The sequence below is a fragment of the Phyllosticta citribraziliensis genome (assembly GCF_038025025.1).
Source record: "Phyllosticta citribraziliensis strain CPC 17464 chromosome Unknown J3D65scaffold_5, whole genome shotgun sequence".
Taxonomy (NCBI): Eukaryota; Fungi; Ascomycota; class Dothideomycetes; order Botryosphaeriales; family Phyllostictaceae; genus Phyllosticta; species Phyllosticta citribraziliensis.
The window spans coordinates 1,927,797-1,955,308 of NW_027117342.1; the positions used below are offsets into that span (position 1 = coordinate 1,927,797).

Genomic DNA, 27,512 nt, shown 5'->3' on the forward strand with positions numbered 1-27,512 from the left:
CGCAGTGGAAGCGGAACGAGAATGCCCAGAGCGGAGACGGCGGGAGGAGCAGTAGAGGGACAGCATGGCGTGGATAATGTGCTGGTGGTGTGGGTGAAGTGGAGGTCCACGGCAGCCCAGCGCTGGTGGAGACAGCAGCAGCTTCCGCTCGCCGCCGCTAAGCCCGTTTGGTGCGGGTCGACACAAAGTTAGTTGAGCGTTCTCTCTCCGCGCGACCTTGACCAGCTTCAGCAAACTCGATTCTCTGCATCGCCAGCTTCCCACACACCTCTTGTTTGGCCTGCTGGGTGCTTTCCACAGGTTCTTCTGCTCTGACCTCGCCACCCGCCCGCCGTGTACGCGTGCGACCTGCGACCCGCAGCGCCCGTTACCCTCTAAGGTCTGCTCTTGGCCGGCCAGCAGCCCGGCGGCACACACCTTGCTCGTCGTCTTCCGTCGCCTTCGCGTCAACCTAACACCGCTCCGACTCTGCACCATCGACCAAGCCCTCTCCTCTGCCTCTCCAGCATCCTCACACCTTCCCCCCCCCTACAAACATGTCCGACGTACAGTCACGGTCGGTCGCTACGCGCGGCCGAAGCTCAGCTCGCGGTGGCCGGGGCGGCTACAGCTCCCGTGGTCCCAGGACGCACAAACAAGTCAATGGTTCTCACAAAAGCGCTTCCTCACTCGACGCGTCGACCGAAGAGGGCGAGCTCGGCGAAATGAAGCAACAGTACGCCACGCAATTGGCGACAATCAAGGAGACGTTCCCTGACTGGACCGACCTCGACCTGCTTCTTGCTCTGCAGGAGAGCGACGGTGATCTCAACCTCGCAAGCGAAAAGATCCTCGAGGGTGCGTGTCGTCTTGCCCCTGCCGTGTCTGTCGACTGCCCATCTGCTGACCTTGACGTCCACCAGGCCAAGTGTCCCAGTTTGCTGAAGTTCCTAAGAAGAACGACAGATCCCGCTCCAAGATCAAGGAGACCGCTCCATCCAACACTGATTCGGCCGCGGCGACATCTGGTGCCACCCGTGGAAGGGGCCGCTTCGAGGGCACACGCGGTGGACGTGGTCGTGGTACTGAGCGAGGCCGAGGTGGATTCCGCGGTGGCCGTGGTGGAGCGCATGCCGCGAACGGCGCCCGCGCTGGAGGAGCCGTTTCTGTTCCTACCGTCGAGTCGGACGCCTGGGACAACAAGCAGCTGGACACCAGCGCTGCCGGAGCTTGGGACACTCCTGCGCAAGCCGACTCGGGAAATGCAGAGAACCATTGGGACAAGACGGCTACAACGGAGGCGACGCCGGCGCCCGCATCTGACGCAGTGAAGAGCAGCATCATTTCCGAGGCTCCCAAGAAGACCTGGGCCAGCATGTTTGCGAAGCCCAAGCCTGCTCCTGCACCCCCCAAGCCGGCTGCTGCTGCACCTCCACCGGAGCCCGCCCCGCCCGCTCCGCCTGCGGATGCCGAGACAAACAAGAACATCGAAGCCGCTGTGCAGTCTGAAGAGCTGCCCATCCCGCCGACTGCTGATGAAGCCCCCGTTTCGGAGCCTCAAGCTGCGGCTCCTGAACCACCCAAGGCGGTGCCTGAAGTGCAGGAAGCCACGCCTGCCCACCTTGCTCCCTCCACGGACGAGCTCACCGAAGAGAATCTCGAGAACTTGCCCAACGCTGCAGAGCCTGCCCCGACTGGCACGGCTGCCAGCACGATTGCGAGCGGCGCGAGCACGATTGGCGTCGCAACGCCTCTTCCCGTCTCGCAGCGCACCACCCCGGCGTCGCGTCCAGTTTTGGGAGGATTCGCTACTACCGCGCAAAAGGCCACTGCTGCCACACCCCGCACTGGCAGCTACCAGAGGAAGGTCATGGAACAACAAGAGGCTGTCGTCATGCCGGGCAACCATGCTGTTGACCGTGCTGCCGTGCAGTTTGGAAGCATGGGATTGAACGGAGATGCTTCGTTGGATGTTGACGAGGACCGCGAAGAGGCGGAGACGCGCGCTCAGCCGCCCCAGCACTCTCCTACTCAGCAGCCCAAGGCTTCTCTTCCTCCGGCTCCCCGTCCGCCTGTCCACAACGAACCTCAGGTTCAGCCCCAGGTTCAGGAGTCGATTCCAACCCCTAAGCCCGCTCCTGGTCTCCCTCCTGTTGCTCAGCACCAGCAAATGCCTCAGCAACAGTCGCCTGCCATCACCAACCAGTCGGCGCAACAACTCAACCAATTCGGCAGATTCGGCCAGAACATCCCGACGGAGCCCGCTGCCCAGAAGGCTTACGATCCCTTTGGGGCTCCTGTCTCCCAGCCCACCCAATTCGACAGCTTTCCAAGCCACTCCCAGAGCCTTCAACACTCGCAGGCGCCTTCCACCCTCGGTGGCTTCTCCACCGCCCCGAATGACTACTCGTCTTACTACGGCACTTCCGAAAACCAGCGCAACGCGTACCAGAACTACTACGGCTCCGCATACGGACAGCAGACCGGTGGGGCCCAGCAGGACGCGGACGCTCAGCCAAAGCCTGCCGCGTTTGGACAGACTGCTGAGTCCGCATTTCCCACCACACAACCCCAGCAGGTAGGCACTTTCCCACCAAGGTCTTTCAAGGCTCGGGTCTCTGAAACAACTCGGGTCGCCCCTCGCCGTCATCTTTCCTCGGAAGAGGATAAAGATGGTCCATGGTTCCGAGGAGGCCATGACTCTGGCAGACGGCATCCGAGGCCTTCACTGAGACCTTTGTCATCTATCACAAATCTAGTACCTTCTAACATAACGAAACAGACACAGACCCGCTATGGAGACGCTCAAAACAGCGGTCAGAACACCCCTGCTCCTTCGATTGCTGCTCAGCATCATCCTGCGGCTCAGTCTCAACACATGCACCAGCAGCCCCACGGCCAGACGGGCCATGGAGCATTCCCTTATGGAAGCCACCCCTATTACAGCAGCCCTTACTACAGCGCCTACATGAACCAGTACGGAGGTGCCTACGGTCAGCAGGGATACGGCGCTCCCTTTGGCAAAGGTATGTACGGCCAGCCTCACCACGGCTACGGAATGTCTCCCCAGACCACCTACGACGCGCACGCATCCTCGCCCGCAAACGTAGGCGGATTCGGCGGCTCATCGATGCACGGCCGCGAAAGTGCCCTCGGTGGCGGTCTCGGCGACTACCGCGCCAGCTCCACCCAGCCTACGCAGACTCAGCAGCACACTGCGAGCAGCGGCGCGTTTGGTGGCATGCCGGACGTCTTTGGACGGAGCCAGGGAATGTTCCCCGGACAGGCTCAGCCCTATGGGCAGCAGGCTACTGCTTCCCAGGCTGCGAACGAGGACTCTTTGAAGCCTTTTGGCGACAAGACCGCCTCTGGCCCTAGCCCTTCGGCGCTGGGACAGCCCGGTCGTCCTGGTTCCGCTACCAACTCGGTTGGTCAGACCGCTCAGTCTGGCCTTCCTCCTCCCCAATCCCACCAGGGCTTTGGATACCCTGGATCAGGCTACGGGCTGGGTGGACTTGGCGGCCACCAGGCTGGCCAGAGCCACGGCGGCGGATATGGAGCCTACGGAGCGGGCTTCGGCAGCTATGGTGGTGGCAACTACGGCGGCCGCGGAGGCGGTTGGGGCAACAGTTACGGTGGTCATTAATCGTTGGCGTTCATGGATCGACCGGTTCATCAAAAAGCTCTCACTCATGGCAAGTGTGAATAACTGGACTGGCTTGCGATACTGCGGGAAATGGGTCATCGGTTTGCAAAGGACTAAAGTTGCGCACCAACAATGGGATTAGGTTGCGAGGTTTGAAATGGCAACACGCATGGTCACGGCGGGAGGTTTTGTATTACCACAACTCGGCTCTCAAAAGGTTATTATCTCTGCTGTTCATTCTCTTTTCAGTCGACCTCTTCGTTGGTGCGGGAACTTTTTCCTCTCATTCGAGCGGGGGTCAGAGAGGACATGGGAAGTTCATTGTACGGGTTTCTCCTTTTTTTCCTTTCACTTTTCACTTTCTCACTTTTTCTGGTTAGGAGGTGTTTGTAAAGCAAGCACGATTCGAGCAAACTGCTCGGGGTATCAGTTCGCCTTGTCGGGCCATATCTGGAGTCATGCAGGCGGCGAGTGATGGGATAGGGGGGTTGCAATTACCACACAATAACAACAACAACGAAGAGACCACGATGCCTGTTGCCACAACTTTTGTTTGTTTATGCATGGTGAGCTGGCGCGTCGCGCTGTGACAATCGGGATCCCCTGAAGGCGGTGCGGAATAACCTGAGCTTAAGTCCGACCTTGAACGAATTTCCCCTTAGCTCCCCCAAGCTTCCCAACGACCCTCCCCCCACACAACGCTCCCAAGCTACCCATTATTCCACCACAACGGCCATCTGCCATCAATCGCCCGCAGATGGCTCGCAAAGCCGCCAAATCGAGCTCCAAAGGAGCAGTGGTGAAAAGCGCACCACCACCACCACCACCACCAGCGACCGCACCGCCGCCGTTCTCCCAGATCACACCCTCTCTCGAAGCCTTCGTCGACACGCTCGATCCCACCAAAATCTACATAACGCACATCGACACGTTCCCAACGGACTTTAAAAAACAAGTCTTCGCCATCCCGGCCATTCTCAACATCTTGCTTGTGGCCGTCATCGTGTGGCGTGCCTACGCCGCGGGGCCGACATACTGGGAAATGGTGCTGGCGGCGCTGGGCAATGAGACGGCGGCCAGCGTGACGCGCGAGACCAAGACGTGGGGGGAGCTGGCCACGATCGCGAGCAAGCGGGCAGTCATGTTCCTGTTCGACTACGCGCTGCTGGTGGGGGTGGGCAACTGGCCACTGACCTTCTTCGTGGCGCCGGGGCAGCAGGAGAGCGCGGCGTCGTGGCGGTTGCGGACGGGGTTCCGCGAGCGCGAGGTCTATGTGCGCGCGAGCCGCGGCTGGGGCCGCGACGAGCTGCTGGGCGACGAGGCCGAGGCGTTTGAGAGCGACGACAGCCCGCTGTTCCGCACGCTCATCTTGCCCGCCATCGAGCGGCGCTTCGTCCAGGACAAGACGGGCTACGTCATGATGAACGACAGCTGGGACCTGGACTACAGCGCCATGGTGCACGCGACGCAGCTGCTGGACAAGAAGGAGATTGACGAGGAGCCGTTCCGCAAGAGCGTGTGGGTGTACGCGGGCGACGGGGTGGGCTGGTGCGTGTGGGAGGTCCACAAGCTCGACGAGGCCAGCAACAAGAGCAATGGCGCAGAAGACGCGGGCCGCAAGAAGATTGTCGCTTTCAAGGAGCGCTTGGATGCCCTGGGCAAGGAGTCCCTCTTCTTTCGCTGGATCGAAATCGTCCAGTTCGAGAGCAGCCAGCCGGGCGGCTTTACGCCCCAACGCCAGCAGGCGGCCGCCAGAAAGGCAAAGGAGCTGTTTGACTCGCAAGGCATCGACTTTGAAAAATTTGTCCGCGAAGTTGGCGGGTTGGAGGGTTTGCCGGGTTTTGATGAGTCGAGTGGGTGAGCATTTGTCGGTACTGCAGCCAGGAATCTTCTGATGGACGTCTCTTGAACGTCTGTCATGACTTTTACAGTCGCAGATTCATCTCAAACCACACCCCAGAACCTCGTGGCAATAGCGAGAAAATGGGCCTTTACTCCAATGCTTGCCAAGGCCCAAGCAACCACGGTGGACAATACACCACTACCAGAGCGGCCGCCGTATCCATGCGGTGCCTACTTGGAGCATCTCTGGCCAGCCTGCCGGATAATTGATTACCAACTCATCATCTCACACCGTTCATACACCACCTCGGCATCTACCATCTGGAAGAATCTGAGGCGACTGCCTGACATCCTGCCAAAGGGCCATTGCATATCATGTACGGCGTTTCAGAGGATCAGGTCCAAGCCAGCCTTGCGCTGTTGTTGCTTCAATGGACATGCTCGTGTCGACGAATAGTCAACAAGCGCACCTTCAGCTGCGAAGCTTTTGGTCTAAATGAGGAGGAGTGAGAGGATGATTGTCGATGTTGATGTTGTTTATGTCGTTGAACAAAGACTGTAGATAAGAACAATGTGTTATTGAGGAAAGCAAAAGTAACTCAAGCACGACAAGTCGTCGCCTGTGCGCATCACACACCGTCCGCCACTAAACCATGAAGACAACGGTCATCGTGAGCCGTGAAATACATAGATATTTAGTCATCTTGACTAATCCCCAAGCAACAAGCTGAGCCAAATAAAGTCCAGAACGCTCCTATCGAATAATCAGACCGGCGTTTGCTCGCGACTCAGCTCCCCACAGCTCTGCTTCCCGCCCTTGCAAATTCTCCGGTCATCAACGGGGCGCAGTCGTTGATGAGTTGTAATGTGATACTTTCTTTTTTCTCCTCCCCTTCGAATCGCCCGTTTCTTGGAATTGGTCGTGGCGCTAGGCTCGGACGGGATGTGGGGCCGCTTGGAGGGTTTCTTGATGAGATGCGAGCTCCGATGCCCAGGAGGTTCTTTCTGCTGGCTGCCGTTGCACTACCTACGTACCTTTGTTGTTTTGTCTTCCCAGGAATGAATTGTGACGAATGATCAAGTCGCCTGCACATGGTTTACCGTCTGGTGCAGATCAAAAGGCCTCGAAGCTTCGCGGCTGCATGGAGAAATCGTGGAAGCGCAGAGTGACGCAACGTTTCTGCGGCCATCAAACGCGCGCTGGCACGTATTAAAGCGCCGAAAAAAGAACGCGACAGCAACATGTCGCACAGAGCTCCAGCCTGAATTCCGCTGTGCTCTTTGCCCGTGAGAACAATCAATTGGGAACCCGCTGTTATACCGATCATCGTGATGTCGCCCCACCCCGTTCGTCACAGCGTCTCGACCGTTGTTCGATTGTCAGCTCGAGGTCAGGTCAGGCGAGGCACCAAACGCGCCATCCCAGAGGCGCCAAAGCGCAAAGTAGACGTACAGGCCGCCCAACACGAAGGGGTAGAGCCGCGGGCTCAGCGATCGTTTGGCCATCCATCCCAAGTACGTGTGGATCGAGGACCGCGGCGCCCCGGGGGTAAAAAGCATGGCTGCCATCATGCCGTTCGAGGCGGCTTGCGCTGCGTGCGAGCGGTTGAACATGTCCGCCTCGAAGGCAGCAATCTTGCGGGAAAGGGTCTCGCACAGCAGCATGTTGGTGGTTGCGGCGCCTTGACCCTCATCAGCAGCGAGGGCACTGAGAATGGCCTGCGACAACTCCAGTGCGTCCCGGAGACCAATGTTGACGCCTTGCCCTGCATAAGGCACCATGAGGTGTGCGGCGTCGCCTATGGCTGTAATGCCTGGCTTGCTGCTCCAGGAGAAGCCTTCAGGAAGGCTGTAGAGTGGCAAGAAGCTGGCCGACTCGTCCCCTTGCTCGATGAACGCTCGCAGCTCTGGATGCCAGTCACGATAGTCTGAGAGGAGGGCCTCCTTGTACCATGCCCCCACGTGGTGCCGATCCTGAGTGTGTTGATTGCCGTTGAGTTGCTGCTGCTTGGTCTCTTGCTCCTTGATCCAGTCTTCGCCTCTGATCCCCAGCGCCGAGACCCAGATGCTTCCGTCGCTCATTTGCTGGCCAGTGATTCCTCTTCCGTCCGAGAATGAAAAGACGGAGCCCCGATTGACTAGCTTGTAAGCGGCTGGAGCAGTTTTTTCGGCGTCTGAAATGGAGAATCGAAAACCTGCAAGGCCAACATACTGCGGCTTGCTGACCTCGGTGCCATTATTCTCTTTTGACGAGAATGGTGCCAGTGCTTCTCGGACGCGACTCCAGGCTCCGTCAGCGCCGACGACGAGATGATATCCGGACAGGACCCGATCACGGTCAAAATGGAGTCTGTGCGCGGGGAAGCAGTCGTGCGTCCCGGTCCCGGTCTCTTGCTCGACCCTGAGCAGTCGCCATCCCCAACGAATGACGTCGGCGGGGAGAGACTCTGTCAGGATGCGGCGAAGATGAAAGCGATCGATCTCTGGAGCTCCGCGAGAATCGCCCTCGTTTGTGCTTGGAGGGCGGCTGACGAATGTCTTGAGATGCTTGTCGGTGATGCGAATGGCCTCGCCATCATATCTGGCAAACTTGACAAATTGATCAAAGAGACGACCGGCCTTGAGGGCTGCGATTCCCTCGTTTGGGTGGAGATCAAGGGTCCCGCCCTGTGCGCGGTAGTCGGGAGAGGTCTCGGCTTCGAAGACAGTGACGCGGATTTGAGATTGCTCTTGCAAAAGAAGCAGCCTGGCCAGCATGCAGCCAACAGGACCACAGCCGACAATGGCGATCTCCAGCGGTGACATTTTCCAGTTGGTGATTGCAGGACAGAGGTTGTGCAGGAGAGAGCGCAGAGGGCCAGACCTGGGCCGGCCAGTCGTGCCCTCGCCCCCAGGGCAGGCAGCGAGTGTTTAGTGGGCCAGACATGATGCAGGGCAAAAGAAGGGTCCAGGTGGATGACGACCGAAAGCAGACAGCAGCAGCACGATGTGAGAATGGGAATGGGAGGAGACATGGAGTAGTGCCAAAGCACCGATCGCCGGGGTCAGGGCTCCACGATCTCCGCCGCCCGTTCTGCGGGCCGCACGCTCCAAGCCGCGGCCACCATCATCATCTCCAGCCCAGGTCTCCAGCTCCAGCTCAGTCCACTTCTGACGCACGCCCTGCTCCCCGTCAACTCCATTTACATTCCACCGCGCCCTCATCTTGCGAAGCATGTTCCGCACTTCATCCTGACCCGCCATGTACGCCTTCACTGCAAGCCGTTCCCAGATCGCTACCTACCTCTTTGGCATCGCCCTCTTCAGCATTTCCTTCCTCGTCTTCCTCAACAGCACCGTCTCCTTCGTCATCACCGAGCGCATCGGTCAAGAGGACAATGTCGGCGATGCTGTCGGCACGCTGGGTTTCGTCGACGAGCTCGTCGCTCTCGTCGCATGCCCGCTCTGGGGCATTGCCAGCGACCGAATCGGCGTAGCCAAGGTCGCCGTCATGGGTTATGCTATCGTGGCACTGAGCCTCTTCGTCTTCGTGCAGGCGACCAATGTCTATCCGCAGCTGCTTCTCGGTCGCCTGCTCTTCAGCCTGGGTGCCGCTGCAACGTACGTCTTCCCGCTTGCTTTCATCGCACTCCGCTAACAGCTTTGCGCCACAGCACCACAATGGTCACAGCTGTGCTACCCACCATGACGTATTCTCCACCTCCATCGATTATCGAGTCTGAAGCACCGAGAAGAGAAACTTCTGCGGCTTCGCACACCATGTCCCCTTCAATCTCATCCGACATTACCATTACTCCCGACCGACTGACGACTCCATCTGGCGCTCGTCAGTACTCCTCCCACCATGTCCGCCCGGTTACGTCAGACGCTTCTGCCAAATCCACGTCAAATTTGGCCGGCCTTGTTGGCATGTTTACCGGTTTGGGCGCATTGCTCGCGCTCGGCATCTTCCTGCCGCTCCCTGCACGCTTCCAGCAGAGTGGCGTGGCTCCTAGCGAGGCCATTGCCGATTCGTATTACATTGTTGGAAGCATTGCGATTGTCGTTGCCCTTGCATGTTCCTTCGGGCTGCAGAGGCTACCGGGTGAAGAGAACAAGGGATGGAAGAACCTCTTCTCCATCTCCGGGGAAAAGTTTGGAGATGGTTCCGATGACAGCAGGCCTCGTCTGTCTTACATCCATCTTCTCTTCGAGGCACTTGCCCTGGGGTTCCGGGACGTGAACGTCGGTCTAGGCTACCTTGGAGGGTTTGTCGCACGCGCTTCATCGGTGGCCGTGTCACTGTTCATCCCCCTGTTTGCGAACGCCTACTTCATCTCGCATGGTTACTGCGAACCTGGGGACAACAAGAGCACCGAAGAGATCAAACAGGCTTGCCGTCGCGCCTATGTCCTGGCTGCCATGATCACGGGTACCTCACAACTCGTCGCTCTGATATCCGCCCCCATCTTCGGATACTTGTGTGGACAGTACAAAAAGTACAACCAACCCATCATCCTTGCCTCTGTAGCAGGCATCGCCGGATACATTGCCTTCGGTCTTCAGAAGAGCCCGGACCCCAAGTCGGCAGACGGCAGCTATGGCGTCTTCTTCATAGCAGCGCTTCTTGGCATCAGCCAAATCGGCGCAATCGTGTGCAGCCTTGGATTGCTTGGACGCGGTATTCAAGGAGACGAGGCAGACATCGATGCCGCCGAGGAAGATCAGCGACTGCAGGGCCATGCGACACACCCCGGAATGCATCACAGCACAAGACCCCACGCCATTCCACGTCACGTCCTCGATCCAGAGGCAACGCCTGTCATGTCGCCTCAGGTACAGCCTCACAGTGGCAATCACTCCCTTTCTCACAGGAGCTCCCGCTCTGACATGAGTGATGGGAATGGGAGCCCCTACCAATCGAATGCCAACGCAGAATCTGACCCTCTTTTGCCCTCCCACTTCCGACGGCTCCCTGCGTCATCCCTGCCTTCATCGCGAGCCCATCTCAAGGGCAGCATCGCTGGGGTTTACAGCTTAGCTGGTGGCGCAGGCATCCTCCTCCTCACGAAGCTGGGTGGTGTCATGTTTGACGAGCTTGACAAGGGCGCTGCGTTCTTTTTGATGGCTGGCTTTAACGCTGTACTGTTGATTGGTGCCGTATCAGTCTCGGTCAGGAGAGCGTACAGAGACTACAAGACCAGAGTAACGCTCTGAGAAGACCATGATTGACGGACCACCGATTCTTCCCGCACGAATAACGGAGTACCGGTAACCCCCAAAGTGTTCAAAAAGATCTTTTCTCCGGCCCACCTCGTGCTACGAGTGTAATCAGCGCTGGCGATCCAGCTCGACGACGGCTGTCTTTGATGGCTATTGCATGATCCCCCAAAAACAGGCTTGTGTATGTTGCCAAAGCGTGGCGCTTCATTCGAATGATACCATTTGGGGATATCTTTTGGCGTCCTTTCTCCGACTCCTCTCCTTTTTTGAGTATTTCGCTCCGTCCGTCGCCTTATCCCGTTTTTGCCTTCTGCAGTGCCAGTGTGTTTTTCTGTGTTGTATTAATTATTGTCGTTGTAGCGGCTGAAGTTTACCTGTATTAGTAGTCATTTTCAAATCTGGTACAAGCTCTATCTGCTAATGCTCTGGAGATGATTCCTTGTATGAGGCTCTTGAGCAAAGTTGAACTCGAGAAATGACAACGCCAGAAAAGGTATTTCTACACAGATGACCCAGCCGAGTATATTGCTCTCCATCCATGAGCAGGGGACTTCCGAAACCCGCGGGTAAGCAGCCCGCGCCTCGAGTCAAAGAGTGTCGCTACTGACGGCTTACGAGGCTATAGGAGCGGTTGCGATGCCCTTGCAAAATTGCTGGACCATCCACCTAGATATGCGCTTGGCATGCGCGTCTTCTTTGCGGACGCACTTTCTGAGAAGATCTCTTGTGGAGACGAAAGAACATTTACGATCTGGGTGCAAGTTCCCAGCTGCTGCTACCACTCGATCTACCATGCTTGTTTTGAGAAGACGCCCGGTATTCCACCAGATTCTGTTTCCAGAGACCTTCCAAAAAGCCCAGAGCGGCGCTTGACTGGGACCACTTTGTTGTCTGGCTTGTACTTGAATCGACATTTTCTACGGCTTTTCCAGACCTCAAGCTGGCTTGTTTCAGCAATGGCTTGTCGACCTTCCAGCTGGCTCGGCACTCACCTAAAGATACAAGTACCTCCGAGCCTCTCCTTTGCTCTGGAAATGGAAACAACTGCCTGTATCTGCCAATTTCTATCCTCATCTTCAGGCGTTGATATCCGCTCCCTGTTGATTGCTGTCTCAAAGCGCCTTTTTCTTTCGTACCAACGCTCGCATCAGGGGGCCAGTTGCTGATTGCCCATCAAACTCCGGCCCCCATCTTCCCTGAGCTCATGCGCCTTTTCCATTCCAAAGTACCCAACCAGCATGCAGTATTCTTCTTACCCTTCACTCGGCCAATCTCACCATTCCACACCAAATGCGCGGATAACAGGCTTCGCTATCCAGGAGCTAAGAAGATGCGAAGCCTCTTGGGAACATGCCAACCTATTGTTTTACTCCGACGATCAGAAATGGGGCCTGCTTGTCGATGGGTCGCGCCCCGGATCCTGCGATGCGTCCTGCCACGGGCCTTGCCTGTACGTGGAGACGCCTGGGCATGCTGACCTTTTCTTCCACTCCGGCGAGACGTACAAGTACAAGGTTGTCATTCTGCGCTGTCTTGCATGCGAAGCAACAAACTCGGTCTGCGATGGGCAGATTCCCTGCAACGTCTGCTTCCGCAACGGAGTCGAATGCTTCCCATACTCTGAGTTGGCCGATGACAATTTGGTGTGGTCCCGCTGGACAGCCATTCCAAATGAAAGCATCGATACGTCGAATTTCGGCCAAATCGCTGAAGAGAACGGCTATGAAGACGTCCAACCCAATAGCTCCGAGTTCCAATTTGCGGCGGAGGCGTTTTCCGCGGGTTCTTATCCATCTTCCGCGTCCATGGAGGACCATTCGTCTTATTCGGATCAGCAACAGCCCAACATGTGCGATATCATCGACCCTTACTTCCAGCCTACTCCTATCACGCCGTCTCCAGCTGCCTGCTTGAATAGCGGGTCGTACTGCTCGCCCAGCTTTCCCCAAGCAGGAAATGTAGGCTCAGACATTACGAACATTCAGTCAAATGACGCGAGAGACGTCCAGGTGGGAGCGCATCCAAGTTCTACTTCGAATTGCACAAATACTGACCAGCATAGATAACTCCTCCTGCTACGCGGAAAAGGAAATGGGCTACACAATCAGATGAAGACAAAGAATCTCAACGAAACAAACGAGCCAGGACCGATTCACCCGTTACGCCCCAGTCCAGGTGTTTGACAAAACCTCGTACGCCAGCGCCTCGCGATAGGACAAGACCGGATCACCAGATGACGGGAGAGTCTTCGAGTCAAGCCCAGAATCCGGCTTACTTGCCCACGCCACGGCTTGACCTAATCGCAGACTCTCCTAGTATGTTGGTGGATAATGACCCGGAGAGTTATTTCGAAAACTATTTTCAGCAAACCACAATTTCGCCGCTTGAGAACGAGTCAATCACGAGCGATGTTGTGGCACAATCCGAACAAGTCAATCCGTCTCCACCTACAGAGAGCAGCTTCTCTTCGAGGACCCTCAGCCCCGTCCAAGAACAACCCGCAATCAATCGCAAATCTCCGAAAAAGCCGTCCAGGAGACGCAGCAAGCCACCATCTGCCGCCACCGCAACCAACTCTACAACTACAAACCCAGCAAGTCTCGCTGCCCCTGGCCCAGGCACACGCACAGGCGGAGGCCGCTACGACGGCGCAACGTACGACGCGCCACCGCCGTCAACGTCGCTCCCGCTGCGCAACTGCAACCTCACCGCGGCCGAGATGCTGACCTATCTGCCCAAGCACGTGTGGTCGCACGCGGACATTTGCATGCGGCTCGTCGACGAGGGCTGGGGCGACGCGACCATGGCCGACTTCATCACGGTGGCGCGAGGGAAGCAAGCGCTCAAAAACAGCATCGGCAAGGCCATCACGGGCATCGGCAAGACCAAGTACCCGTATTTTCGCAGCGTGCCCGCAGAGGTGTTGGCGAGGCTGCCGCACGATTATGGCACTGTTCCAATCCCTGGATTGGACTACAGTGCTGCTGCTGCCGGAGGAAATGCGCTACCAAACTCCAAAGCGACGAGCCAGTGGTGCGTCAAGCTGCACCGCAAAGTCAACCACTTGCCGCAAGTCTCGCTCGCGACCGACGGCTTCGGTCCAGGCCGGACCAGCCTGCCCATGTGGCGGCTGGCTGAGGGCGTGAGGAACGACAAGCACCCCACGGGGCCCGACGCCCTCGACCTGACGCGCTGCGTGGACTTCGCCGTGCGGATGCGCGACGTCCACGAGTGGATGTTCCCTGACGACTGGGAACAGGTTCTCATGTTGATTGGGGGGCCAGCGCTGGTGACGAGAGATCATTTTGATAGACCGGCGTTAGAGAGGTGGAAGGCCGTCAGGGAGGGCTTGTCGGATGAGGAGCTTTTCAGACAGAAGGGGGATAATGGGAGGGGGAAGGAGGAGTAAGTGGTCAGTATTCGAATGTTTTGTTGTATGTTCGTCGTGTCAAGGGGCGAAGGATGGAAGTTGAGTACCGTCACTTCACATATTCAATTCATTTCGGGGCCATATGAAAGGGGAAGGGGGTCATCAGAAGTAAGTAGTCTCTTCGAATCAAGGCGAAGTCTCCAACTCTGTGCCGTTGACTCGTTTGCAGGACCTTTGGACATCGTGTAAACCATCCCCTGGATTGGAAGACCCAACAAGCCTCTTGTTCGTAGACAAAGCGCAAATGATGTCTTCAGTTGGGTTTCACAAACCATCAGTCTTTGCTGGCAAGTCTCCCGGTCTACTATAAAGCTCTCCCTCCTCCACGCCACCGGCTGAAGACCCCCTGAATATTCTTTCATCAAGGCTCTAAATCTCTCAGTTTCTGGGGACATGGCTGAATATCAAGATTCTCAGTGTGTATATGCTGGATCCAATCATGCGGTTCACGGGTTTCGAACTCACGCTTTAACACTGCCCACAACATGCCAGTGTCAATTTCAATATGTAAAATGAGGAGCTGCCTCACGCACTTGCGGGCGTTCTTGGTGGGAAGCCCGGAAAAACAATGGATGCACGGTTCACACTTCGCTTTGGGAATATCTGAGGTTCTTGGTGGTTCTTCTTGACATCACCACCTTACAACCTACCTTTCTGAATCGTCTTCCAACCTGCACTCACCCTCACTGCCTTTCAACCCATCTCTGAGAACCTTCTTCTACACAGCACTCATCTTCACCATGTCTTCCTCCCAGTCTCCCTACACCCAGTCGGAAGAAGCCTCCATGGAGCAGCAGATCACGGCGGAAAATAGCAACAATGAGACGCCCAGGGAGGCTCCCTCTACTTCGACCCAGCTGTATACGACGACGGCTCTATATGCCCCAACAAACTTTCTATATGCTCCAGCGACGGCGCTCTACGCTCCAGCTACCGCTCTCTACGCCCCTGTGACGGCTCTCTACGCTCCAGCGACTGTTCCCGGCGCTCCAAGCTCGAATGCTCCCGACGCGTCTGAAGACTTCGACTTCAGCCGTCTCAGTGAGATGCTTAGGGCTGAGATTGGGTACTCTCCCACCACCGCGAGTCCCACCGCCGTTGAGGACGCCGCTACTGAGCAAGCTGGAGCTCAGGAAACCACAATTCTGCCCTCTGAAGTGCCGCCTCCGTCAACCGAGCCTGTTGTCATCTATCCTCAGCCAGCCTTCTCCCTGCACCAGCCCGAGCTCGGGACCACGAACACAGGCATCCAGAAGCCCTTTAGCTGTGACTTCTGCGGCAGGCGTTTCACGAGAAACACCACCAGGCGGCATCATGAGCGTGTCGCTCACGCGGACCTCCCGGATTCCCAGAACCAACCAGAGCCTGAGAACACCTCCAACCCGGCTGCAATTTCAACTCAACCAACCCTCTCCCAGCACCAGCCCGAGCTCGAGACCAACCCGACCGCCAACCCGACCGCGACACTGGACACTGAGAAGCCCTTTGGCTGCGACTTCTGTGGCAGTCGGTTCACGAGGAACACCAGCAAGCGGCGCCATGAGCGTTGTTCTCACGCGGATCTCCTGAATCTCCGGAATCGACCTCGGCCTGGGAACCCGTCCGCCGCCAATCCAGCCGCCGAAAAGCCCTACAGCTGCGATCACTGTAGTGTGCGATTCCGGGAACGACGTTCAAAGCAGCACCACGAGCGTGTTGCCCACCCAGAGGTTGAGTCTGGCGCCCAACAACCTGCCAAGGAGGAGCGCTTCAGCTGCGACTACTGCAGCAAAGATTTCAAAGCTCTTTACAACAAGAAACGACATGAGCGAGAAAACCACCTCGCCGTGCGCTCTTTTGTGTGCTCTGTCTGCCGCAAGATCTATAACCGCTCCGATGCCTTGAAGACGCATATGAGCATGGCTCATGGGATATCGCTTCCAAAAGGCCCGTTGCCTCGGCCATCAACTTCGACGATGAGCCCCTATCAGCCACTGCCACTGCCACTGCCGCTGCCGCAGGTGGAGCAGGACCAGCAGACTCAGCAGCAAGAGGAGCAAGACCAGCAAGAGGACCAGGAAGACGCGTCTCTGGAGCAGCGTGGCGAGGAGGATCTGGAGAATCCCCGCAAGAGGAGCCGCGACGGACAAGAGGGCTCCGGCGACGAGCTGTCGAAACGGCTCCGTCTCCAGTCACGCCGTTCGAGTTCGCCGTAGCTGAATGGACTGGTGTTCCCTGGATTGGATGGAAGGCGGGAGGTGTTTCAATTGCTTTGCTTCTTTCCACTCAATGACACCCCCCTAGTTTCGTGGTTGCTCTGGACGAAGGTGGAGGAATGAACTTCTTACGTGGAGCTTGTTGGTCCTAGATATACCACTTATGAAACCAATTTCTCTTCATCTTGCGCATGCCGTTGAAATTGCGCTGTCTAACAGTGGTTTCTACTGTCGTTGACGTCCCAGGGGCCACTTGCAGGCTCACTTCTTAATTGACAGCTTACCCGTTGTCTAGGCAAATCTCCAACCAAATCTTCTTGAATTGAAATTGGCAAAGACTCTATCTTCGCTCTTGTTCAGGGGAGGGCGGACAGCTCAGACTTGGTGGGAGAAGTTGTGGTACACACGGTTGCGAGGTTTCGCGACCTCGGGGTTTGAATGCTCCCAGAAACTTGCTTCTGAGTATGTTGAATGTTTCCTGGGTCGAGCGATGAAAAGTATGCGGTCAACGGGTTTCGAACCCATACACCAAAACAACACCGTTCAGCCGAACAGTGTTAATCCGTAAGTCAAAATCACTCTTTCCAGCTCCGTTCGCTTAACCCCAATTCACTTCGGACCTGGACTAACTGCATGCTCATGGTCCGTCTGTTTACCTTTCGCGCCACGCCATTGTCGCCCTTAACGCCAACCTCACCACGCAAGACATCGAAACGCTGCAATCGCGCGAATATCTCACACAAATCAACACGTTATGGCTCCAAAGCGATGCTTGGATGATCAGGAGCTTTCTTGCGCTGAGCCCAAGCGCTCCAAGCTCACAGAGGACTTCACGACCTCGCATGATCCGCCATCTTCGTCGCCTCCTGTTAGTTGCTCAGATATCCTAATTGAACCTCAGAATATTGACATTGTTCAGGAATCCGTCGACGTCAACAACCCGTCAGAGAATCGCTCTGAATCGCTTGATGGCGATACCATCACCACCACTCTTTCCACAAGCGGCGGCGAAATCAACCATGAGTTTCTCGACTGGCTCAATGGCCCCGAAAGTCAAGCGATGATCGACAACTTCATGATCCAGGAGGGTCTCAGCGCAACGCCCTTCCAGTTACCTGACTTTGAGCCCACCGATGTTAACGCTCCTTTGGAGCATTCGACGGAGGAGCATGCTGTTCACGTTCACGACAGCTTCACTCCCACAAGCGGCACAATCGACCAAGATTCTTCTGAGGAGACCAACAACGCCGACCATGAAGCATTCCTTCGCGTGCTCCAAAGTGTGGAGAGTCCCCATGTGGATTTCACTTTGATTGAGGCCGACATGTTTAAGTACGTGACGGAAGGGGGCGATTTCAACAACAGCCTGACGGCGGCGGGTGAGCTCATGGAAGCGGTGGCACCAATTGCAGACACATCCCCTCTGCCAATCAACGACATTGACACTGAAGTTGCCAGCGGATTCACTTTCAACTCTGAGCCTGTTGAAGAGCAGGGCCCCTCGATCGACGATGTGATGGGAATCATAGTTCAATCTATGGAGCCACTTCGATATGTCGAGCCGTCAACAGTCGCAGAGGCGCGCAACTTCTCCATGGCTCCTCAAAGCCCTCAAGGTCTTTTTGAGCCTGACTATGAGGCCATGGCCGCCTTCGAGGCCGATATGCAGCTCGGCGACGAACAGACTCAGCCAGCCGACGGACTTGACGTCCTACTCGATGGCCAACACGATGGCCCGCCTCAGCCTCTCCAGACTTCCGCGCTCCAGAACTACGATTCCCGCGACATGGCTCCTCCGATCCGCAAATGGCGCACTCAAACTCCCGCGACGATCGAAAAACGAACCGATTCTTTGTACATGCCTGAGCACGAAGATGCCGACGAAGCCCCCAAGAAAGTCGTCGTCGTCGAAGAAGATGAGAAGCCGTTCCGCTGCGAGACCTGCAACAAGCGCTTCAAGCTCAAGAGGTCGCTGCAGCGTCATGACAGGGTGGAGCACACAGATCGCACGCTGGAATGCCCCCACTGCGACAAGACCTTCAAGCGCAACGATGCGCGCATTGCTCACGCACGCAAGCTGCATGGTGTCGAGTTGCCTCACCATCCGATCCATCGTGGTGGCAAGAACGCTCAGATGAGCGGTTCTACGACACCTCCAGGAATGCCCGATGAGCATAACGGCGGCGACCATGGTCAGCAGGGCGGAGAGGCTCAGAAATAAACCAGGGAGGTCATCCATCGACGGTACAAGGGAATGATGGGCATATCCGCGCACAGCACTTGGTTGGGAAGAATATGTCGGCATGGTTTGAAGCCGACTCAGGACAGAACGCCCCCTCAAAACTGGGAGTCATAGGTAGTCCGCCAATTGTTGGCGGTCGTCTTTGCTCTTCTTGGATGAGGTACTTGTTACGTTTGATTCCTTTTCGGAGGGCTGGAAGCGGAGAAGTCGGAGCAGTGGGAGTTCGCGAAGTTTAGACAGACATTCGGAGCTGGCGTTCTTTCTGCCAGCGTCTCGGAAACAGTATACAGCACTTCGGTGTTAATTCTGACAATGCAAAGTCCCCTAAAAAATAATTTTACCTCAGTGGGCGGCCCGGATTAATCGTGGGTGCCGCAAATGTCTCTGTTGACGTTGGCGGTGCCGACATTTGTTTACTCACTCCATCACCGCACCCTCAACCTCAAGTTTCCACCTCGCATCCTCCAACACACATCGTCCAACCCACGTCTTCCAGCCTTTTCGTTCAATCATCCAATCCGACTATACACCCCCTACAAGTACATCTCCAAGTACATCTCAACTCCAGAATCATGGCTCTCAAGAGATCCGCCGAAATGGAACTTCCCCATGGCCGCCCCAGCAAGCAGCCCCGGTGCGAAGAGAACGGCACGCCGTCTCGACGATTCAGGTTTTCCCCGCCCGTCATCGCTTCTTCCAACTCGCAGAGTCCCGTCGCAGATGTTGGAAGTCTTCGAGAAGTCTCCTTAGCGGACGGAATCGCCATGTTCGAAGAAGCAGACCCCTCAAAGCTTGCTGCACGTCCTGGTTTTGTGCTCTCCAAATGTCTCGGAGGAAACCTGTTGCCCGGACCCTCAACTCTGGAAGCCGGTGAGATGGACTTCTTCAATGCTTTCGTCCAATCGAGCAAGGAAAGGATGGAAAACTTCAGGAAAGAAGGCAGTACCACGCGAGTCCACGAGGACAGGTCTCCCGTGGCAGACGTCGACGACCAAGAGCACCGGTCGGCCGCTGAGTCTGTTGTCGTGACACGGATGAACCAGGGCGAAAAGGTGTTTCTCAATTTTGTCGCTTGTGGGGAAGAACTTGGACTGACGAATGTCGAACAGGAAACCTTGAATCGTCCTGAAAATCAACGCCGTGAACTGGAGCCAGAGCCGGAGCCAGAGGTGGAGCTTGCAAGTTCCAATTGGCGGCTGGAATACCTTGCTGAGCTTGTGTCTGGAGCTCCCATCGCCCAGCCTATCGAAGACAACCTTCCGGAGCAGCAAGATGAGCCGACCACCACCGTATTCGACGGTCCTGCTCAGGAACTGGAAGCTTCAACCGCCTCCGACGCACCTCTCCTCCCGATGAGCGCCCAGACCTCCCAGCAGCGAATTCAGCTCCCGGAGTCACAGACCCAACCCATCCCCGCACCTCTCATCGTTCCTGCTAAACAAGCGGGAGTTTATCCTATCCAGGACGCCTGCGCCTCCCAGACAAATGCCGAGATCGCTCAGCAAGAGGCTCAGCCTTCTCTGACGACAGCCAACGACACGGCACTTCATGCGGAGACATCCCGAGGCCCGGCAAGTCGAGAATACAGTGTGGACACGGAAAAATCGTTCATGTGCGACATATGCGGGGATGGCTTCACTCGCAAATGCGCTCTGAAACGACACAAAGACAACATTCATAGCGACAAACGTCCTTTCTCGTGTTCAAACTGCGCCCAGAGCTTCATCCGCAACGACCAGCTGTTGGAACACAGCCGTTGGTATCATGGAGTCGAGCTTCCGCACTTGCCGAGAGTCTCTCGAACTGCCACTGCGGAGCCCGCCGCATCTTACGCTATTGAGGACGGGGAGAATGAGCGGGACCTACAGTACCTGCAGCACCTGCAATATCGGCAGCATCCACGGCACCAGGAGAACCAGCAGCAGCAGTACCAGGAGAACCAGCAGCAGCAGTACCTGCCGCATGCCCAGCCACATGTCCCGCACCTCAATCCGCTGTATAGCCAGAGCCACACGGCGCCATACAGGCATTACTACTCGCCTTACCAGCAGTATGTTTCGCCTTACCAACAGCCTCCAGCAGCAGAACAGAGGGCGCCGCTGGAAGAGAATGAGGAGCAAAGGCTTCGTAGGGCATGATCGCTAGATGGATAAGCACCGCCTTCGCTATGGGAGGGGACATGTGCAATGGACAGTTAAAGATTCACAGTTTTGCTTCAACAATGTTTCTCCATTAAAAAAGCCTCTTTTTCCCTCTTGAGCGCAGGCTGAAGCGCGTGCAATTAGTTCTTGAATACAATGTTAACGTCAGTATAAATGAGAAGTCCTCTTTTATTTTTCACACTTCACTGAGGGGGAAGGCCAAAGATGGTGGTGGTTTTAGACAGGAATTTTGAGCGTTCTTTTCAGACGAAGCACAGCCTAGAAGAGCACGATGGCCACCTTTGACGCGATGAGCGCAAATATTGAATATACGATCGAGCATCATTGAAGCTGAGATATTCGTGGCCAACGGGCGACCGGATTAATTGGGCGCACAGTCCGTGTCAATTTTGAAGTGTTAACGACTGTGGTTGTTTACCTCGTCCTATCACAACATCCCCGATCTCAACCTCAACTCTCCAACCCGACACCTCTGCCTTCTCATCGACCGCTTTTCAAACCTTTCCAATTCACTCGCATATTACGTTCACCGTATATTCAATCCTCTGCAGCAATGGCTCCCAAGAGATCCGCCGAGTCGAAGCTCGCCGCTGGTCCCTCGACCAAGCGCCCCAAAGTCGCCAACCAGGTTCCGTCCTCGCCAGATTGTAAGTCACCTCAGCCCAACTTCAGACGAGCTTCTCGAGAACAAAAAACTTACCAAAAATAGCGGACAATCTCGAGGACTACGACTGGTTGAAGATCAACGCTTACCTCAATGGCGACAGCGAGGTCAGGCGTGAGGTTGATGATGCGGAGCAGTTGGAGCAACGCCTCCACAGTAAAAAACCTGAGACCTTTGACTTCCCTGTGCCCCGTTGACTCCAGGAGCAGGAGGACCAGAGGTACATGATGGAGACCAATCCGTTCTGCCAAGAGGGAGACGACGAGGAGCTCGCTGCGCCCAGCGGTTCTGCAGCTTGGGGTCTTCCGGACGGCACTCCGGATCTCGATGCGCTGAATGCTGAATTCGCCGCTCATCCAATCGAGCATTTCTTCGAAGAGAATGCGCAGACGATTGCGCTCAGGGAAGTCTGTGGACATCCTCAGAATATTCTCCCAGTTGAAGCAAACTCCGCTCGCTGGATGGATGTTCTACCTCCCAGGCCACTGGAAATCTCTCAGGAGCACTCTGGGACACCGAGCAGCGCCTCTCACTCCCAAAGCATCCAAATGCACCTCCAGCAGCCCCAGCCGATTACTCCAACATTGACCCGCTCGCCTTGCGCTTCGGGAATGCCAACAAGCCAGACCGGCCAGAGCAACAACCAGAATCTGAGCCAAAGCGTCTTCGAGCATGCCATCCAGACCTCCAATGCTCTCGCGGAAGTGGCAGCCAGCCAAAGCACCGACGAAACCGCCAGTCAATCTGCCGACCAACAAGACAACACGGCCGACAACCAGAGCGCTGATCTGCCCTTCGCTTGCCGCCACTGCGACAAGAGGTTCAAGCTGGAAAGGTCCAGAAGACGCCACATAAGGGACATACACGAGAGACAGCCACACGAGCGACGGTCCTTCGCATGCCCACTTTGCACCAGAACGTACACTCGTAACGACGCCCTGCTGGCCCACGGGCGCAAAGAGCACCGTATTGAGCTGCCGCATCAGCCTCGACTTCCCCGCAATACACAAGGCCAGTAGTGAAAGAGGGAATGGTCTGTGATCTTCTCTTTCGACGGCGTTTCTCTCAGTTCCGTGGGATTCCAGCAACCCAATTGCACGGGAAGGGATAGTTTTGGGAAAGGTTTCTGTTACGGGAAGACAAAAGAGTCGGTTGGCTTGCTTGTATATTTTGAGTGGAAGATTCGGGCACCTTTCAGGCATAACAAGTTTCTTGGGTCATGAGGTCTTAATGTCAAGCGTAGCATGGCGTGCGTTGGTCGGAAGTGAATGATCAGAGCCTACCTCCGCATAATGTCCAAGGTGATTGCAAGATTCTGCAGTGAAAAAGCCTGCCAGTGAATCTGACCATTCTCTCCCTCCGCAACAACTGCCAATCCTCACACTGACACTCCATCCATGGCTTCCAAAAAGCCTCGCAAATCAGAGTCGCTGTACGTCCCCGGTCTACAAGCCCCGGCTGAGGGTGAGGGAGACACTACTTCCACAGCGGCTACTTTTGGCGGCTTCGTGACTCAGTACAACGAAGATGGCAAGGGCACGCTGAAAGCTCCCAGCGGATCGAAGAATCAACAGCGTCAAGAGCAGTATCCCAACGAGCAGAAGTTCGAGTACCCGGAGCCGACCACGTGGGAAGAATCATACGACTACAAGTATCCTGGCTACAAGCCCCCTCCGGCGCCCCCTCGCCCTGAGTTTGAAGAGCAGCCAGAGTCCGACGAGTCGATTTACAGCCCAGACACGATGCTGGCAAAGTTCAAGCACGGTGGCCCTCAGAAACCCAAGAAATCCATCGACCCGAGTCTTATAGACCCGCGCCTTCTCGAAATGTCGGACCAGCCCACCGGAGCGAGCTCTCAGAGCTTCCAGAGCGGCAAATCGGGCGACAAGCAAAATGCAGACAGAGCCGGCAGCAACAACGCTGGTTAAAGCGCGGACAATGCGAGGACCTGCGATTAGGGCTGTGGGCTCCAGGAGACCCGACAGGCCAGGCAACAAAGAAAAAGCACGACAAGAGTGCCTGACGAAAACGACTTTGGTCGGCAGATTGGAACAATGACAAAAGGCGATCCTCGGCAGTCTCCTTTGTCGCAACAGCAGATGTTCGGGTCTTCTGAGCGAAGTGTTTTGTTGGATCGCTCAGAGGGCCATGCACGATCGAATCTGTAAGCCTCTGGGCGAGCAGCGAAGTTGGATTCAAATTTTTGGTGTTCATCGAGCAGTAGCTGGCAATCCCACCGATGTGAGAAGGTGAAACTACTTTCCAGCTTGCTTGGTATGGTGAATACTCTCGAACTGTGTGTTGTTTTCCTCGTGTCAAAATCTGCTTTCGAGCCCTTGGAATCCGCTCCATCAATTGCTTGCAAATTTCAAAGTTCTTGGAGGGCTTGCCATTTTTGCGAGACTGGAGAGCTCCATGCTTGCCTAGTATGAGAGTCGGGATAGCCCAAATGTTCAACGCACTTCCATTTCACGAGAATAAGCTGGCTTTCCGTGCCCGGGCACGGATGCCTGAAAAGCCAAGCGCAACACCATACATGATGCTGAGAATGTTGGGGTTTGTGGTGTCCAGATTGACTCGGAAGCCCATTCATCAGGGCTTGACACAAAGAAAGTCGCCTACACGGCAACGATTTACGCGCAAAAGCTTCACCATACCACCTTCATAAAACCAAGAACCCGCCGAGGTCCGATCAACTGAAGTGCTATTTCCGCATTGGGAGATCTTGTAACCTTTCCTCTCTGGTGCTCTCCCAAGTTCTTTCAAGTGTATACATGACCAATGCTCCCCCTTGTCTTCTTCCCTAGCTATCTATTCACAAAAAGTTTTGCCTTGTCGCGTCCCAGCCTGGGCCGTCCTGATGTCTTTGTTCGTCACCCGGATTCGAACATTGGCGACATGAATTCCGTCAGCTTTTGCATGTTTGTTTCGCACATAAAGTGTCCAGGGTGATCATCCTCCCACGCCAAGAACCAACAATCACTTCTCTTCACCAACACCTTGCTCTGCCTCTACACTCAGACTCCACTCATCACTCGGACACAATTTTCAAAATGGCCCCGAAGAGAACGCGTGACGAAGAGACGGAAAGTTCCAATAAGCGCTCAAGGGCACCGCACGATGGGTTCAGTGAGCAGCAGCTGAATAGGCTCCACAACACGTGGGTGCAAATGGCCGATCAATATGCTCCAGTTGCGCCTGTTCACTTGAATCCTGCGACGGCACCTGCTTTCACCATTCCCGCACGACCCAACCAAGGACCTGTCGAGCAAGAACACGACGACGGCATTATTTACTCTAATGGAATTGCGTATCGAGCCGCGGGCGCTGCCAACCGCCCCAATCAGGTTTCAACTCGTCGCTACAGAAGCGCAGACCAAGCTCCACGAGCCCGTCGTGAACCGCAGGTAGACCTCTCTGGACTCAGACGCGACTATCCTCCCGGTCCAATGCAAACCCCAGATCCTCCTGATTTTGCGTTGCGACATGCGGTTCAGCAGGGTCTTCGTCTTCATTCCAACCCGGTGGTAAGTCCCATTGAAAGCGCACATCAAGGTGAATGAGCTGCTGACCGTCTGGAACAGAACAGTTACCCCGGCTTTGGAGAGGAACACGACGCGCCGCCAATGGCCCATCATCCCGACCAGATGGCGCATCATAACAACGGCAGTCACCCAACTTGGGCTGCGAATATCCCCGTGCGGACCGGACGTGTTGGCCTTGGAGGCGGGACCACACATCCACCTGTCGCCAACCCTCCCCTTGAGAGCACATATCCCGATCATGGAAGCGTATTTGGAGCGCCTCTACCCTATCGTGGTCGGCAGAACACAAATCCTGGCCAAGGAGCTGCGCGCGCACCGGATACCTTCTTTCCCCAGCTTTACACAAATTCTGAGCAATGGGGAGCAGCCGCGCCAGCCGCCTACGGAGCCCAGCAGCAGTATACGTATCCTGGGCTCAGAGGTGAACAAGCTCGCCAATTCGCCGATGGTTTCAGGCCAGCTCAACAGCCAGAAGTGGAAGAAGACCTGTTCGATTTCGGACTTGGTGGTATGCAGCTGCCCCACGATGAAGAGCGAGACAACGGCAGAAACCAGAACCCTTACCGGAGTCCTTACCCTCCCATTGGGCGTCAGGGGGCGCAAGGTGCCAGGAACAACGCGATCGCCCAGCCCGTCGCCGCCCCTGGTCCTGACGACCCCGAGTACTACCCTTACAAGTGTGATCACTGCGATCTTAGGTTCCACCTCCCACGCAGCAAGATTCGCCACCAGAATTCGGAGCACACGCGACGAGTCACTCACCCTTGTCCGCATTGTGGAAAACTCTTCTATCGAACCGATACTCTGGCGGATCATGTCAACTCTCAGCATCTGGGTCTCGGCCGTCGCCTTTCAAAGGGCACTGGCATTGCAAGAGGTGGACGGCGGAAGAAGTAAGCCATTTGGCTTCCTCGGCGTGGTAAGCATCGCCATTTCTCTCCTTAGACAAGCAACCATGGCTGATTAGTGTTTTTCAGAGTCTAGACGAATACCCAAAAGATTGCGTTCATTTCGGTCTTTCAGCAAATTTTCTGTCAGCTGCCCGCCGCGAAAAGATCGAAATATGAAGGAATAAGAGATCGATAACCATACCAATATCAGACTTCTATCGAAATGTGATTGACTGCTCGGGTCTGTGACTTAGTACTCACCCGTCTCTTCCGATTTAGCATAACCACGTTCTCCTTCCTACAAGCACGCACAGACCGATAACCATACCAATATCAGACTTTTATCAAAATATGATTGACTGCTCGGGTCTGTGACTTAGTACTCACCTGTCTCTTCCGATTTGGCATAACCACGTTCACCTTCCTACAAGCACGCACACTCAACCACCGTGATGATGTCGTGATACTGGTCAAAAGGAAGCTGGCGGCGCACGATCTGACCAACTCGTGGACTTCACGCCGGCCATGGACTACGACGCCGTCCAGTGTCTCTCATTTAAAACCATGCTGCGATCTCTGACAGGACTCTGACCTCAACCTCACCGTCCTCCTCCGCTCCCAACTCCATCTCAGCCACCGGCATGCCTCGCAAGAGGTCTTCAGACCAGCGGCCCAGAGACCGTCGCCCCTCAGGGGGATTGCTGGAAAACCCCGAGTTTTCCATGCAAAATCTGACGAACCATGGTCAAGATAACTTCTTGACCGCCACCGCCGCCACCACCGCAGCCGAGGCCCCCTCAGGTCTCCAGGACAATCCGTTGCCTGTGGTTCCAAACTGGGAGGAGGAGGCTCAGGCCTACGGCAACTTCCAGCAAAGTTGGCAGCCCGCACCGGCAGGGTACACGCCGGCCACTCATTACGGCGAGCCGGCTCCGCAAGTTCAGGCCACTCCATACAACCACCCGGCTCAGTACGCCGAGTACACTTCGTTTGGCCAGCTCACTCAAGACCCTCCCATTTCGTTTGGCCAGCCCACTCAGTACAACGTGCCCTACAACGCGCCCTACAACGCGCCCTCCAACGCGCCCTCTGCGTACCTTCACGCCCAGCTCGTTCCCCTCTACGACCCACCTCCATACAACACGCCCACTCCGTACAACATGGCCACTTCACATGCCCAGCCCGATCCGAACCTTCAGGCAACTGCTAACCTCCAGCTCACTCCGTCTGGTCAGCCTAATCCATACATCCAGCAGGAGGGTGCAAACAGTCATGGTCATGAGCACGGTCAGGTCGAGCATGATCCAAGCCAGGATGCGAGTGCGAATCTGCAGCACGGTCAGAACGACGTTCAACAGGGAGTGAACGAAGAAGGCGGAGGAAACCGTCAGAGACGTCGCAGACGTGCCAGAGCTGCCAGAGCTGCCACCAGAGGTGCCACCAGAGGTGCCAGAGGTTCCAGAGCTGCCGGAGGTGCCAGAGGCGCCGGAGCTGCCAGCGGTGCCAGCGGTGCCAGAGATGTCATTCCATGTCCTCATTGCGACAAGACGTTTGAGCATAAGACGTCCCAGGTCCGCCACGCCAAGAGCGCGCACAACAACAATCCGAACCGATCTGTGTGCCGCATTTGCGGTAAAACGTTCGGCCGGAACGATACGATGATCAGGCACTTGAGAGACAAGCACGATGGTGCGCTTCCTTAGGCAGCATGTTTG

At 56.0% G+C, this 27,512-nt stretch overlaps 11 protein-coding genes across 11 annotated transcripts; 10 read left to right on the plus strand and 1 right to left on the minus strand.

Annotated features, from left to right (window-relative positions):
* Positions 1-536: 536 nt before the first annotated feature.
* Positions 537-3,625, plus strand: J3D65DRAFT_551455 (uncharacterized protein; the record flags this gene model as incomplete). The annotated part of the gene is made up of 3 exons (XM_066797038.1): positions 537-843; positions 909-2,624; positions 2,739-3,625. 3 exons carry the CDS (start codon positions 537-539, stop codon positions 3,623-3,625), a joined length of 2,910 nt encoding a protein of 969 aa, XP_066656370.1.
* A 623-nt stretch (positions 3,626-4,248) lies between these two features.
* J3D65DRAFT_340943 (uncharacterized protein) lies at positions 4,249-5,901 on the plus strand. Its single transcript, XM_066795485.1, has 2 exons — positions 4,249-5,496; positions 5,557-5,901. The coding sequence occupies exon 1, from the start codon at positions 4,383-4,385 to the stop codon at positions 5,484-5,486; it is 1,104 nt and encodes a 367-aa protein (XP_066656371.1). The 5' UTR covers positions 4,249-4,382; the 3' UTR covers positions 5,487-5,496; positions 5,557-5,901.
* An 803-nt stretch (positions 5,902-6,704) lies between these two features.
* On the minus strand, positions 6,705-8,587 carry J3D65DRAFT_340985 (uncharacterized protein). The gene has a single exon (XM_066795487.1). The coding sequence runs from the start codon at positions 8,270-8,272 to the stop codon at positions 6,848-6,850; it is 1,425 nt and encodes a 474-aa protein (XP_066656372.1). The 5' UTR covers positions 8,273-8,587; the 3' UTR covers positions 6,705-6,847.
* A 121-nt stretch (positions 8,588-8,708) lies between these two features.
* On the plus strand, positions 8,709-10,663 carry J3D65DRAFT_602669 (uncharacterized protein; the record flags this gene model as incomplete). The annotated part of the gene is made up of 2 exons (XM_066798139.1): positions 8,709-9,067; positions 9,121-10,663. The coding sequence occupies 2 exons, from the start codon at positions 8,709-8,711 to the stop codon at positions 10,661-10,663; spliced, it is 1,902 nt and encodes a 633-aa protein (XP_066656373.1).
* Positions 10,664-11,745: 1,082 nt separating this feature from the next.
* Positions 11,746-14,122, plus strand: J3D65DRAFT_340949 (uncharacterized protein). The gene is made up of 2 exons (XM_066795486.1): positions 11,746-12,678; positions 12,732-14,122. Exons 1-2 carry the CDS (start codon positions 11,908-11,910, stop codon positions 14,076-14,078), a joined length of 2,118 nt encoding a protein of 705 aa, XP_066656374.1. The 5' UTR covers positions 11,746-11,907; the 3' UTR covers positions 14,079-14,122.
* Positions 14,123-15,072: 950 nt separating this feature from the next.
* On the plus strand, positions 15,073-16,315 carry J3D65DRAFT_622783 (uncharacterized protein). The gene has a single exon (XM_066800104.1). It carries the CDS (start codon positions 15,146-15,148, stop codon positions 16,292-16,294), a length of 1,149 nt encoding a protein of 382 aa, XP_066656375.1. The 5' UTR covers positions 15,073-15,145; the 3' UTR covers positions 16,295-16,315.
* Positions 16,316-17,048: 733 nt separating this feature from the next.
* J3D65DRAFT_695236 (uncharacterized protein) lies at positions 17,049-18,642 on the plus strand (the record flags this gene model as incomplete). The annotated part of the gene is made up of 2 exons (XM_066803994.1): positions 17,049-17,162; positions 17,214-18,642. The coding sequence occupies 2 exons, from the start codon at positions 17,049-17,051 to the stop codon at positions 18,513-18,515; spliced, it is 1,416 nt and encodes a 471-aa protein (XP_066656376.1). The 3' UTR covers positions 18,516-18,642.
* A 1,462-nt stretch (positions 18,643-20,104) lies between these two features.
* J3D65DRAFT_530779 (uncharacterized protein) lies at positions 20,105-20,287 on the plus strand (the record flags this gene model as incomplete). The annotated part of the gene is made up of 1 exon (XM_066796668.1): positions 20,105-20,287. A coding segment is annotated over one exon (183 nt), but the record flags the coding sequence as incomplete, so codon positions are not given.
* A 964-nt stretch (positions 20,288-21,251) lies between these two features.
* J3D65DRAFT_602674 (uncharacterized protein) lies at positions 21,252-22,381 on the plus strand (the record flags this gene model as incomplete). Its single annotated transcript, XM_066798140.1, has 3 exons — positions 21,252-21,345; positions 21,408-21,469; positions 21,566-22,381. The coding sequence occupies 3 exons, from the start codon at positions 21,252-21,254 to the stop codon at positions 22,379-22,381; spliced, it is 972 nt and encodes a 323-aa protein (XP_066656378.1).
* A 2,034-nt stretch (positions 22,382-24,415) lies between these two features.
* Positions 24,416-25,804, plus strand: J3D65DRAFT_658139 (uncharacterized protein; the record flags this gene model as incomplete). Its single annotated transcript, XM_066802537.1, has 2 exons — positions 24,416-24,889; positions 24,947-25,804. 2 exons carry the CDS (start codon positions 24,416-24,418, stop codon positions 25,802-25,804), a joined length of 1,332 nt encoding a protein of 443 aa, XP_066656379.1.
* Positions 25,805-26,438: 634 nt separating this feature from the next.
* J3D65DRAFT_602677 (uncharacterized protein) lies at positions 26,439-27,500 on the plus strand (the record flags this gene model as incomplete). The annotated part of the gene is made up of 1 exon (XM_066798141.1): positions 26,439-27,500. One exon carries the CDS (start codon positions 26,439-26,441, stop codon positions 27,498-27,500), a length of 1,062 nt encoding a protein of 353 aa, XP_066656380.1.
* Between the last annotated feature and the right edge of the window lie 12 nt (positions 27,501-27,512).